The sequence below is a fragment of the Branchiostoma floridae genome, chromosome 1, assembly GCF_000003815.2.
Source record: "Branchiostoma floridae strain S238N-H82 chromosome 1, Bfl_VNyyK, whole genome shotgun sequence".
NCBI lineage: Eukaryota > Metazoa > Chordata > Leptocardii > Amphioxiformes > Branchiostomatidae > Branchiostoma > Branchiostoma floridae.
Genome location: NC_049979.1, coordinates 28,305,463 through 28,318,142, shown reverse-complemented (window position 1 = coordinate 28,318,142; position 12,680 = coordinate 28,305,463). Strand labels below are relative to the sequence as shown.

The following is a 12,680-nucleotide window of genomic DNA, read 5'->3' as shown; positions in this document are numbered from 1 at the left end:
CATTGACCTCTTCTTCGATCTATCATGGCCGCCGCGTGAGAAAGGTGTATAAGCCATGCTCACAGAGATCAGAACGCATGTGCGGGGACAGGAATCCTAGGTAATATGTCAAAGGTTAAGGCCTCAAAAAAGAAAACAGTGTAGTTTTGCTTTCTTTACTTTTGCTTTGTCGCTTCCTCATTTGCATGACCTTATGACTCATGCGGTATACGAGCGATCGCGATGGTGACGCAGTGGTAGGCAAAAAACGGGTGTTTTGAAAAATATCAATTTGCATACTAACTAGTAATTTGATCTGCTAATTTGAAAATCAATTTTGAATCAAATCTACTGACGTCCTGGTAGGCTGCAACCGTCGAATACCCCGGACAGGTATTGATATTTGGTATGTGACTGGGCCTTGATGAGACCTGGAAACGATTAGATTTGGGCCCCCTAGCGGCTTGTTACGGTACTGCATCGGAACGACAACAAAAACAGCGATCGCTCGTATGGTGATGTTTGAGGTGTCTGCTTGGAAGGCAACAAGTGGCGTAAACAGTCTCTAATGTCAAGGAATCTTACCTCAGCTGACTTTTCTCGGGTGATAAGGAGGTTCCAAATGTATCATCATATAGCCCGACGACGTGCGTCGACCAATCAGAAGGCTTCATTTCCTTCATTACCCTGGTCATTAATTCAGGATTCATGACCCGCCGCGAGGTGTATATGGTGTCATAACTCCTTGTCCTTTGATATAACCACCATATAACTTAATCACCGAGTGTGCGAGGCGAGTCAGTCATGGCTGTTGCAATGTTGTATTCGAAACAGTTGTAATGGCAGTTACCCCAACAGTAATCCTAAACCTATCCCTAACCCTAACCCAAACAAAACAGCCCTAAAGAATACGCATAGCCACCCCTATAACCGAGTGGTCAACCCCGGAAAGGGATCAGCCCACACATACAGCTAGAGTAACTATCTGTGAACACATCAAATGGTCTCTGTTTGACCCTTGTGTTCTGAGGAAGAAGGCACGTCAACCAAACTCTCAGGTAAGCTTTGAACATTTGATCACTTCCTGACTTGACCATTACAGTAATTTCACCTATAACATTTTGCATGTTCACGGCGGTTTAGAGAGGATAGTTTAAGATTAGCAAACGATCACCTTTTGAACATAACGGTGCACACCCCAATGGTAGTCCCAATTTTTTTTGGAGTAAGGGGATTTTAGCATCCGTTTTGTGCCCAGTTACTTAGTGTAAAATCAGCGTAGCGGATCCAAATCACTGAAAGCATAAAATTCGACTCCTATATGTTGTTTTCGGTACGTTTTTACCGACGAATCTTGGCTTCCGGGTATCGCTACGAAGACGCAAACAGTGAAGCGGCCCGGGCAGCTTGACCGATGACGTCACCTGCACCACTATGGGCTTTCGACATGCATCTCATTATTGTGAGATTTGTATTACTAGAATTTTCTTGTAAATCAGATATGTGAGACCTCATGGTACATGTTTACCCCCTGTATAGGTGTAGTTCCCGGGAAATACGGCGTCGTTGAAAAAAGTCTCTTAACTATAGGTTTCAATGGGGGCGAGAAACTAGGGTGTGCCCCCTTAAGTGGGGCAGAAGAATGAAAACAAATCAACACAGCGAAAATATATTGCAAGCCTAAGAGTTTGTAAGATGCTTGCACGTGACACTCATTATCCATTAAACAGTGTTTTGGCGCTTTAGTTAATTAATAGCGAATAAAGCCGACCCTGTCTGTTTTTTTTTTAGATAGATATACCACCGCATGCAACTCCTCTGCTGGCTAAACTCCTTCCTCGGCTTATGATACTATCTTATGTAATTAGCCTACGAAAGGGTATGTCACCCCGTAAGGGGCGGTATAACCCCGTCGTGTGTAGACATGTGCGAACATGTCTACATTTGATCACGTCGACCGATGATGATGATGATGCTTATGCCACCGCAAGATCTGCTTGGCGATATTAGGTATAACACAGCAGCTTCGCAGGCACGCGGCGCGACAGCAGCTGGTTATATTACACTGAACGACCCATCACACCTAACTTTTGCACATCTATCTGCAAGCGTTCTTTAAAACTATCCAGAGAAGATGCCGTACTGTGCTTGGTGATAACAAATTCCCTTAACAATTTTTAGTTTTCTCGTACCTTCTCCTTTTCTTTTCGGAAAACGATATGCCCGTTACTATTGTAACTAAATTAGGTCAGCCTTTGTCCTCTAGTTAAACATTTACGCTGTCAGTTTATAAGCAAACTTGCGTATGTGGGTGGATTCACTAAGCAAACTTGTGTAAGGGGGTTGACTTCTTTAAAGTCAATTTTGGAACAGTCCATTTTTGCATGTGGTGGGGGAAATATGTTGTATTTCCTTGCAAATGTTGCCAGTCAAGTAATACTGTCATTCTAGGGGTTCTGTATCTTATAAAAAGTTATATCATGTACAAGCAAGTTAGAATTTGGACAACACAACGAGAAATGAACCATAGAATGGGACATATATAGGAAACCCTTATTTTACGTGCGGTTGTCGTACGATTGCTAACTAAATGTGTTTTTTTTGGGGGGGGGGGGGCAGCTATGCATGTGTATTTCCTCCAGAGTACAGCTGTCTTGCAACACAAAAGGCTCCCTTGGATCCTTGTCAGTGGTTGGGTTCTGACTTCTGTCACAGCTTGCAAAATTTTACCGCATCAAAATCGTATGACGACCCCACGACCTATGTGATCGCGCCCTTACTCAACGTGAAGTCCAGTTGAAATTATGGCTGTTGTTTTTCATAGATCGATGGTTGAACTGTGAGAAAGCCCAGTTCATATGTTCTCTATTTTCTTGTTAAAGAACTACGGCTGAAGATGGCAACAGCATCCGAGATCGCTATCCCCCAGTCTGCAGCAGACATCGCCCCCTCCTGGGTGCAGCAGGTATTGCAGAAGGATCTCCCGGGCATCACCATCACGGACGTCGATGTCAAGGGATCCATCAGCGAAGGAGAAGGATTCATGAGTAGCATCATCGCCTTTGATGCTATGGGGACAAGGAATGGCACAACTCAGCGCTACAGTCTGGTCGCTAAACTGACGGATTTTGCGCGGCCGTTGACCGTAACAGAAGAGTGGTCAAAGGACTTTCATATCCGAGCCGAGACGTTGGAGGTCAAGTTTTACTCTGATGCAGTTCCCGAGCTCTTGTCTGTGTTAATCTCAAACACAGAGCGTGAATCTACGCCAATGAATGAAGATGAAGAAAATCCTCCTCCTACTGATTCCTTGTTCCTGCCAAAATGCTACTTCGCCGCTACAGATCCAAACTCCATGCTGTCCGTCAGGGTAATGGAGAACTTGAAAACTCAGGGGTTCTCTATCAAACCCGACCGCCAACCGCTGGACCGTGAGGAGATGATGCTTGCTACCGGGGCCCTGGCTCAGCTACACGGCCTGTCACATCTACTGGAGCTCCGTCTCGGCAAACCCCTTGACGAGCAGTACGACTGGATCATGACGTCCAAAGATACTTTAGCTGCGAAGGATGAAATAACCCACGTTTATCAAAAAAGCGTGAAGGAATTCGCCACAGCTTTTCCTGACGTCCAGACAGACCTCGTAGCTCGACTGGAGAAGTTGGACCCCATGATTATCTTTGGGGAGACCTCGAAGCGTAAGGTGCTTTGTCATACGGAATGTTGGATCAACAATATCATGATTAAGGTACGACAAAACACTTTTTTGCCTTTCTTGTTGAAATGTATAACGCTAGTTCACCTTTATCCGGGGAGTAACCAATATCCGTGCTTTTAAAAACAGGGCATTTAGGGATTTCATGGTGGACGGTAGTTTTGCAATGCAATTATTTTGATATACTGAAAATATTGCAATATGCAGCCAACATCAGTCAACTTGAAGCCCCGCCTTAGATACCCTGACAACGGATATAGGTCACTCCACGGATAAAGGTGAACTAGCGGTATATTATGGCTGTTACACTCAAGATTCATTTGTTTTCTTTCGTTGTTTTACAAGATACTTTGATACTTTATTGAGTCTTAATGCATAAATGATGAAATATAATTCCAGATATACAAATTAAAATGATTTGTCCTTGCCTAACCATAGTACGACGGAGACAGGCCCATCGCAGCAAGGCTGGTGGACTGGCAGAGTCCGATGCACAAGCCGCCAACCTACGACCTGACTCTCCTGTTCCTGTGTAACGCGAGCTGGGACGTCTTCCATAACCACAGGGATGCCATTCTGGCTCACTATCATCACAAACTACAGGAGACCATGGGTCCCAACGGTAGGAACTAGGGCTGGGTACCGGTACAGAACATTCCGGTCCAGGTCCGGTTCAGGTCCAGAGGATCAGGTCCAGGTCCGGACCTGAACCTGGACCTGATGCAGTATGACTCACACCAATGGTCCATTTCACTACAAAGAAATCTGTTTGGTGGAGTATTAGACTTACACTGTCGTTTTAAAATCCTACAACGCTAACTGCACCAGTATGATTGGCAATTTCTTCCACCTGCAAGCGCCAAAACGTGTGAATGCCTTATAAAATAATCTGTTAATTTTCTAATCGGTCCAACATCCGGTCCACCTAATTTTTTCAGGTCCGGTTTTTCTGGACCGGTCCAATAAGAAAAACCGGTTTTGTACCGGTACGCTGTACCGATACCCAGCCCTAGTAGGAACCCTTATTATCAGTTTTATATAGAGTCCATTCCAAGACACCATGCGGATGTTTGTGGCCATTGTTTAGAATTGATTTTAAAGTTTTGTAATTATATGTCTAGGACATTTGATACTTCAGAAATATTTGTAACACTGTTTCAACTTTATAAATATTTCCCTGGTCCTGTAAAACTTTGGAAATATTCATCGTGTGGAATTGGATACTTCTAATGGTTTCTAAATAATGATAACAGCATTCTACCATTATCTACCATTTTCTACCATTTTTTGTAAATGGTTCAGTGGGCTGGGAAGATAGCAATTCACACATCCTTGCAAAGTATGGTTGGGTGCCATGAAACAATGGCCCACCACAAAGGATCCACCAGTGAAATCTAAAAATATACTGATACAACAATAGGGCTTACTTTTATGGGGGCAATAAACTAATTTAACCATTTGGCGAGGTTTACCATTTTTTGTAAATGTTTGTAAATGTGAAATAATCACACAGAGGTTTCACAATTATTCTAAATAAAGATATTTTTGTACAGTTACTTTCAAAATGTTTCTAAAATATTCAAAGGCATTCAAATATATGAGTACTTTCTCAGTCAATTTTTTAAAAATAATTTAATTATTGTGGCTCAGATATTCTTTTATTCAAAATAATTCAGACTAATTATAAATATCGCCTAAAAACCCTCATGGTGTCTTGGAATGGACTCTAGGACAATTCTTGTACACAACAAGTATGTACTTACTTTGCTTACGTTTCGATGTCTCTCAGACGCATTCCTCAGAGCTTTTAACTGGAGTTCTGCTTATCGCCGCTATATGTAGCCGATGTAGGTGGCGCTTTTGCGGCGAGAACACAATCCCAAACGTGGTTAAGTTTGTTTCCGTTTCATCACTGTGGTTGACTGCCTCCTTGATCCACCGGATCGATCTTCCTTTTGTTTTCCCGGTCTATGGCCTTGGTCCCCTCCCAGTCAATTACTCAATTGTTCCTGGCAATATGGTCCGTTACTGCATATTTCTTATCTTCTAGTCTTGTTTCAAATCAAACTTTCGTCCGGTTTCACCTATATGTACACTTAGTCACAACTCTTGCAACATAACTATAAGCAAAGTAAGTACACACTGGCTGTGTAAAAGAATTCTCCTATATCCTATATTCTACCAACCAGGATTAAATTATTTTCGGCTTTATCATCAGTGTACATATTTCACAGTAAACATTGAATTTGGATGATACGTTTTCCTTTTCTCTTGTCTGTTTGCATCATTGTAATGGCATTCATCCCACCAAAAGAGCAAAGGGATATCAATGTGTGGCTGTGAATTACATGATTACTGTTTCGTTTAAACTGATATTTCTAGAATCCTCGGGCCTAAAGAGCTATACGCTGGAACAGTTGAAGGCAGACTTCAGAGCCGACTGTCTGCACGGGTTGATCAACCGGTTCATACGCCTGGCGGTCCTGCCTGCAAGTGCAGACCTGCTGAGGATGATCCAAGAGATCCAGGAGTGGGGAGTTCTCTAAAGTTTTACGTTTCAACAGTAGATCAGTATATCCAGTGCTCATGTTTATTTGTTTGGTTGGTTGGTTGTTTTGTTTGTTAAAGAAGTTAGGGCCGTTTCTTTTGTGAGAAAAAAAGTTTAAATAACGTACACGTCACTCATATTTCTTTTATAGCAGAGATGTATCAGTAGATAAGTATAGCGATGCGTAGTCCATTAACAGTCAGTGCTTGTGTTTTGTTTGCTTGTTTGTTTGTTTGTTTGTTTGTTTGTTAAAGAAGAAAGTGCCACTTCTTTTGTGGGGAAGAAGTTAAATGTAATCATATATAACGTTACGGTCGTACGTTTCACGTCATTTATTTTTTTTTATGGCAGGAACTTAGTGAGAGGAAAACAGTAACCTTTAGCTTACATAGTTAGTAATCTCTTGGAGATTTTTACGTAACGTATGTTAATTCGCCAACTGTGCCACTTACACAACAAAGTTTAGGAAGGTTGAAACAACAAAATAACTAATGGACGCCTTTTTCACGACAACGTTTCAGTTGGATTGCTCACGGTCTCACAATGCCCCCTAGTGATCAGAAAGGAAAATGCAGCCCTTTCGTTGACATTAGGCAGAGAAAGCTTGAAGTTGATTGGCTGCTGTGGTGTTCAATTGATACGCTACCACTGGTCAACGTGTAGCATCTCTACCAATGAGAATGCTTAAGACATGATGAAATTGACCAATCATAGACATTATCAAAATCTTTCCATCTGGAATGATGGTAATAATTATTTTGTCCGCTAGGCGGCGCTTTTGTATCAGCACGCCGTTGCGCTGTTCAACTATTGTTGTTCTTTGATTTATGACCAAAGCCTGTACATTTCTTTAAGACATTAGCCTTCATTTTCACCTGACTTCATAAAATATTCATATCGGTTACGGACATGAATAGAGATGTTCTCTGGTAATTATAGTTTTCTTAGCCAAAGAAATGCTGATTTTATTCTGTTTAATGATTTTAATACTGACATCAGTGCCACTAAGTTCTATAGCATACATTTGTACATTGTATCACTGAATATAGGATTAAAAGTTTTGTTGGTTGTGATTGATTCCATTCTTGTCTATCAATTTACAACCTGGCAATCCTACCTGGCCTTGGTGCTGAACACAATTTTGATACTGGTGGTCACACATGTCCTAGGTCCTGAACACCATCCACACACAGGTAAACACAACTGTCCCTAGTGCTGCCACACACAGGTTAACACACCTGCCCCTGAACACCATACACACACAGGTTAACACACCTGCCCCTGAACACCACACACACACACACAGGTAAATACACCTGTCCTTGGTGCTGAACACCACCAACACACAGGTAAACACACCTGTCCCTTGTGCTGAACACCATCCACACACAGGTAAACACACCTGTCTCTGGTGCTGAACACCATCCACACACAGGTAAGCACACCTGTCCCTGGTGCTGAACACCATCCACAAACAAGTTAACACACCTGTCCCTGGTGCTGAACACCATCCACACACCTGTCCTTGGTGCTGAACACCATTTTCACACACGAACACACCTGTCCCTGCTCTGATTTAAAAATCTGCAGCAACCCATGTGTGATGGAAGGCTTTCCATGCATTTTATTCTTGCAGCAGAAAAGTTTACACTAAGACTTCATACCACTATCCAAAACCTCCATACAGTAATGTATGACACAATAAAAAATTCGTCCTTTCCAAAGGACACAACAGTTCAACAGAGCATTGGCGGTGGTATGGGGTCGGCAAATTGGAGAACAACCTTACAACGTATCTCAAAATTTTCCCCAAACATTACGCTACTTGACCTTTATCCGTGGGGTAACCTTTATCCGTTGCTTTTCAAAGAGGGGTATTTACTGATATCAATTTGGCAGACGGTGGCTTCAAATTACAATTCTTTCCATTTACTGCAGTTTGCAACCACTGTCTGTCGACTTGACATCCCTAAATACCATAAATACAATAAAAGTAACAGATATAAGTTACCCCTCGGAGAAAGGTGAATTAGTGTTACAGTAAAGACAGCAACTTCTAACTCACAAGTTTTCAACAAAAGCTAGAGTACATACTTTAACCTTGATCTTATCCCGGAATAAGTTTGACATTGAAACATTTATAGTTTACTGGGACAACCCTTTTAATAATACTTCTGTCCCTCACACAACATCCTTCATCCACATGATAGCAATTGATAATGGAAAACACATACTATCTACCCAAACCCATGAAAGAACGGCACACTAAAGAAATACAGTATTCATATACAAATGTGTGCATCAAAAAGTGCTGAAGAGATAGCCAGAGTACAATGTACAAAAGAAATATTTCGAAATATAAACATCCACAGTTCCAGACAATATATTCTTTTAGGAATACATATCATGAAAGCTAACATTGCACTCAACCCTTAGATACATGATGTAACACACAAAAGTAAGTATAATCTGAAAAAAAAAGAAGCTACCTTCGAATGAAAGCTCAACTGCATTGGTAGAATCCATAGTTGTACAATTTCAGTTTTGTTCCAACATAAAAACAAAGATCTCGACGACCTTCATCAGATATCTGATTCGCTGTGCCAACTTTCCAAAATCCGGAAGCATGATGACATTAGGAGTAAATTTCTATCACATTTGATTCACTTATGACATCATCATGCTTCTAGTTTCCAGAAAGTCAGTGCAGTGAATCAGCACTGACTTGAGTAGTGATCAATTGAAAATGCATGGGGATTGTGTCCTTTGTGTTGGAATTAAGTGCAAATTGTACAACTAAAGAAATTACCTTTTTTACCTGGGATACAACACACTGATATCTCCTACTACATGCAATGTTCCAGAAGTAACATTATATGTAACAACAACATCTATAATATATCATTATATATTTCCCTTGTGTTACTCATAATATGATACAGAGAAGAAAATTTACATCCACTGTTTCCACGTATCGTTTTTCCACCTTTAAACTCGCATAACATTACAACTCACACTTTCACCACACTTTCCACAGACGTAATCACGCAATTGTAGCAGCAAAGACCTTTGTAACAGATAACATAGACAAATAAGCCCTTCAAAAGCCTTAAACAAGCATGTGCACTATTCTGTACGTATCCTGATTATCTCTCATTACACGACAGTGATTTAATATATCATCTAAAATGCTATCATCGTATCATTGTCTTCGTTGCAACATACATTGTCCGTTAAATCTCTTGAAATGTTATATCTTTTTTTTGTTCTTAGTTGAAATAGATTCTTTTGATTGCACTGTGGATTTCTTCTGTGAGACTTTCGCGCCAAGAATGACCTAAGAGAACCGTAAACTCTTATTGAAAGTCTTTTGGGAACATTGCAGAAATGTACACATAGTACAAGCACATGCTTAACTTCATAGCTTACAGGACTGTGAATTCCTGGGTAGTTACAAGTGTGCTATTCCTTATGTTTGCCACTGAAAAATGACAGAACGTTCAGGGTTGTCTATTGGAAGTACTTGTACTAGTTTTACGGAATTCATACCAATTTTACAGAATTCATACACATGTACAAATTATCTGCTACTGAGGAATATAATAACTTCAAGCAATTCTTACGATCCATTACTAAGAAACATACAAATTTTACAGAATTCAAACAAATTGCATGGACTGCATACACTCCTTACTAATTTGTTGAAAAGAGCCTAGTCCTACAAATTATTAAGGATCATAATCAAACCTGTGTGAGTTCAATAAAATTCGTATGATTTCCGTAAATTCATATGTTCCATAGTAGCGGACTACATATATTTCGTAACATTCCTACATGTATGTATTTCGTAAAAACTCACATGAATACTTAATCCAACATCTGCTATGAGCATGTTATCTTTGCTACTTCTACACCCCAAATTGTATCTCCTTGTAGAATAAGTATCAGTAATTGTTGTTAACTTCGTCAACAATATCAGAAACGCTGTTACCTATTTCTACGACATTTCTGAAGAAATTCATCTTGACTATATGACCATAGCAAAACACTTTTGAAACAAGCTTCTTCTTTCGCATTGCTTGGTTTTGTTGAGTGTCACAAAACAAAAACAATGTGGCATCTATTTGTACATTAAAGTTTTGTCTATATGCTATTAAAGCATGCTATACTGTACCATCCAGCTTGTATGTATAGAAACTGTACACAAATACATTGATAAGTTATTAGTTACTCACTCTGTTTGAAATCAACATCCTTACCTATTTTCTTACCTACTACTACATGTACCAGTAAAATTCTTGCTAAGGGCTATCTTTTTGTTGGAATGACACAACTTATCAGCTAAAATTCCCCCAACCCCTTTCTTACCCTCATATTGTATACAGTAGAGTCGTAAAGTTACCTCATATTTCCCCTATTGAGCCACGCACTTTTTTCTCTATCTAGCCATACAATTTTTTAGGTCCTAACCAGGTGTTCAAAATGGATATCGAAATCAAGGGGTGTAGTTAGCTGTTTTCCCCAAAATGTTTCAGCTCCATTGGCAATTTTGTGACTCTAGATCTGGGGTGCATAGCTAAAAGTATTGCATTGCTTAATAGGGAAATAGACTATCTTGATACAGTGCTAGGAAAGGCTTGGATTGCAGTAGGGTAAAGTTTATATCACTCACAATATTGTTTTTTGTGTGTGTGTGTGTGAGATAGTGTCTTCCCCCCAAAGTTCTCAAAACATGGGAGGCAAAATTTCTCTAAACTTAAGAATGAGTCAATATCTCATGTTTCTTACTATGTCAAGGTAAATTTATCCATGTAGGGTGCTACAAAATGGTGATACAATGCAAAGTGCAATGGCACACAGTATTCTTGTTTCTGCATCAACCAAGCACTGTACAAAAATGTGGTAGTATCAGCATTATTGCATGGACAGGGACTTTGCTTAAAAATGCTGTCAGTTTGTTCAGTTCCATATTATTATTAACCAAGTTGAGGGTAGTAGGATAGGCAATCTTGTGGTTCTAGAAATCTTTCTAAAGCTACGGGGTGAATTTGTCAAGCTAGAAGACAACTAACTGAGTATCAAAGTTGCTCAAAGGTGTTAAAAGTTGCACAGTTGGTTTTATTATTTGCCAAATATCTACCTCTTAATCGATGTTTGTATATTTTTCTTGTGCAAAACTTTGGGGGGAGGGGATCATAAGGTAATATATGTAGAGTGTATTTTAAGTCCATTTAATGCTTTGCATATTTTGATAGTTCACCATGCAAAAGGTGTATGACTTTTATACAAGCTCAAAATTTCCGAGACAATTTGCACACATTATGACGACAGTGCTGAAAAGGTGTGGACCAAAAGTTCTAATTCTATACTACCCTTGAGCTCAGTGGTCTTGTGTAGTTTTAATCTTAACATAGTAATAGTACTAATACACTACAACTGTAGCTTATCATCTTCGTGATGACCACATTGTCATCTTCTTGAGTAGCGATGCCACCTGCTGGTTCCTCTTGGTATTACATCTAAAGTACATGATACCTCCTCTCAGGACAGACGGTGTTCAGAAGACGGGAATCTTGTCTCTTGGGGTGTAGTCTAGATCATCATCCAACATCAGTAGAACCTGGATGGAAAAGCAAGGTTGTTTTCAACATGGAATTCTTTTTTTTTTTGCTTGTGCATAACTACTGAATTTCAGGCACAAACATTGTAAGATGGATGTACAAGGATTGTGATTTCACCTTTACCCAAAAAGTTATATAAATAGTATATTGTACAGTTAACAGGGCTAGCCCTTGATAATAGCCTCCAGCTAGTTGGGTAGCCTTGGCTGTATTTCTTTCTATACAGCCGAATAAACCAAATCAAATCAAATCACTGACCAATGCATTGTGTTAGGAAGAGTCTAACATCTGTTTAGGGATTCCTCTTCCCGACAACTGTCCTACATTAGAGAACACATTATCCCATATCTGCTTGGAGATAAGCTAATTAGCAACCCCCCAAGCCACAGACAAGCCACATGACCTGTTCCACAATATCAGAAATATAGGCCTGGAGAGCACGTCACCGGAACGTACTGCGCCTGCGCGAAAAGTATAGACATGCTAAACCTTGCTAAACCCCCGGTTTACTAAAGGGCCGCATTTAAGAAAGTACGTGTGTATATAAGGGTAAAATCCCGTGTACGTTTTACATGAAACCATGTCTCTAACATATACTGTGTAACAAGCGGGATTTCAATGCAACGTTGACCAAACCAAGCCCCAAAACACCAGGGTTCGCGCAGGCGCAGTACGTTCCGGTGACGTGCTGGCCTGGAGTGATTTCTGAAATTATTACATTGATTATAAAAACAGCTACCGCAGAAAAAAAAAACAATGTGCATCATCGCGCAGGTACCTCAGAAGACTTGCCAAACTACGTACGAAGGAGGCAAAG

At 40.3% G+C, this 12,680-nt stretch overlaps 2 protein-coding genes across 13 annotated transcripts in view; one reads left to right on the top strand and one right to left on the bottom strand.

Annotated features, from left to right (window-relative positions):
- Nucleotides 1-779: 779 nt before the first annotated feature.
- LOC118426518 lies at nucleotides 780-7,313 on the top strand. The gene is made up of 4 exons (XM_035835978.1): nucleotides 780-1,037; nucleotides 2,862-3,727; nucleotides 4,133-4,316; nucleotides 6,077-7,313. The coding sequence occupies exons 2-4, from the start codon at nucleotides 2,876-2,878 to the stop codon at nucleotides 6,238-6,240; spliced, it is 1,200 nt and encodes a 399-aa protein (XP_035691871.1). The 5' UTR covers nucleotides 780-1,037; nucleotides 2,862-2,875; the 3' UTR covers nucleotides 6,241-7,313.
- Nucleotides 7,314-7,841: 528 nt separating this feature from the next.
- Nucleotides 7,842-12,680, bottom strand: part of LOC118413460 (SID1 transmembrane family member 1-like) — a 49,283-nt gene continuing 44,444 nt past the window's right edge. For all 12 annotated transcript variants that reach the window (XM_035816876.1, XM_035816929.1, XM_035816885.1 and 9 more), the window contains one exon: nucleotides 7,842-11,862. In XM_035816876.1, the coding sequence (XP_035672769.1) occupies nucleotides 11,800-11,862 (63 nt within the window). In that variant the 3' untranslated portion in view covers nucleotides 7,842-11,799. The remainder of the gene's footprint in view (nucleotides 11,863-12,680) is intronic.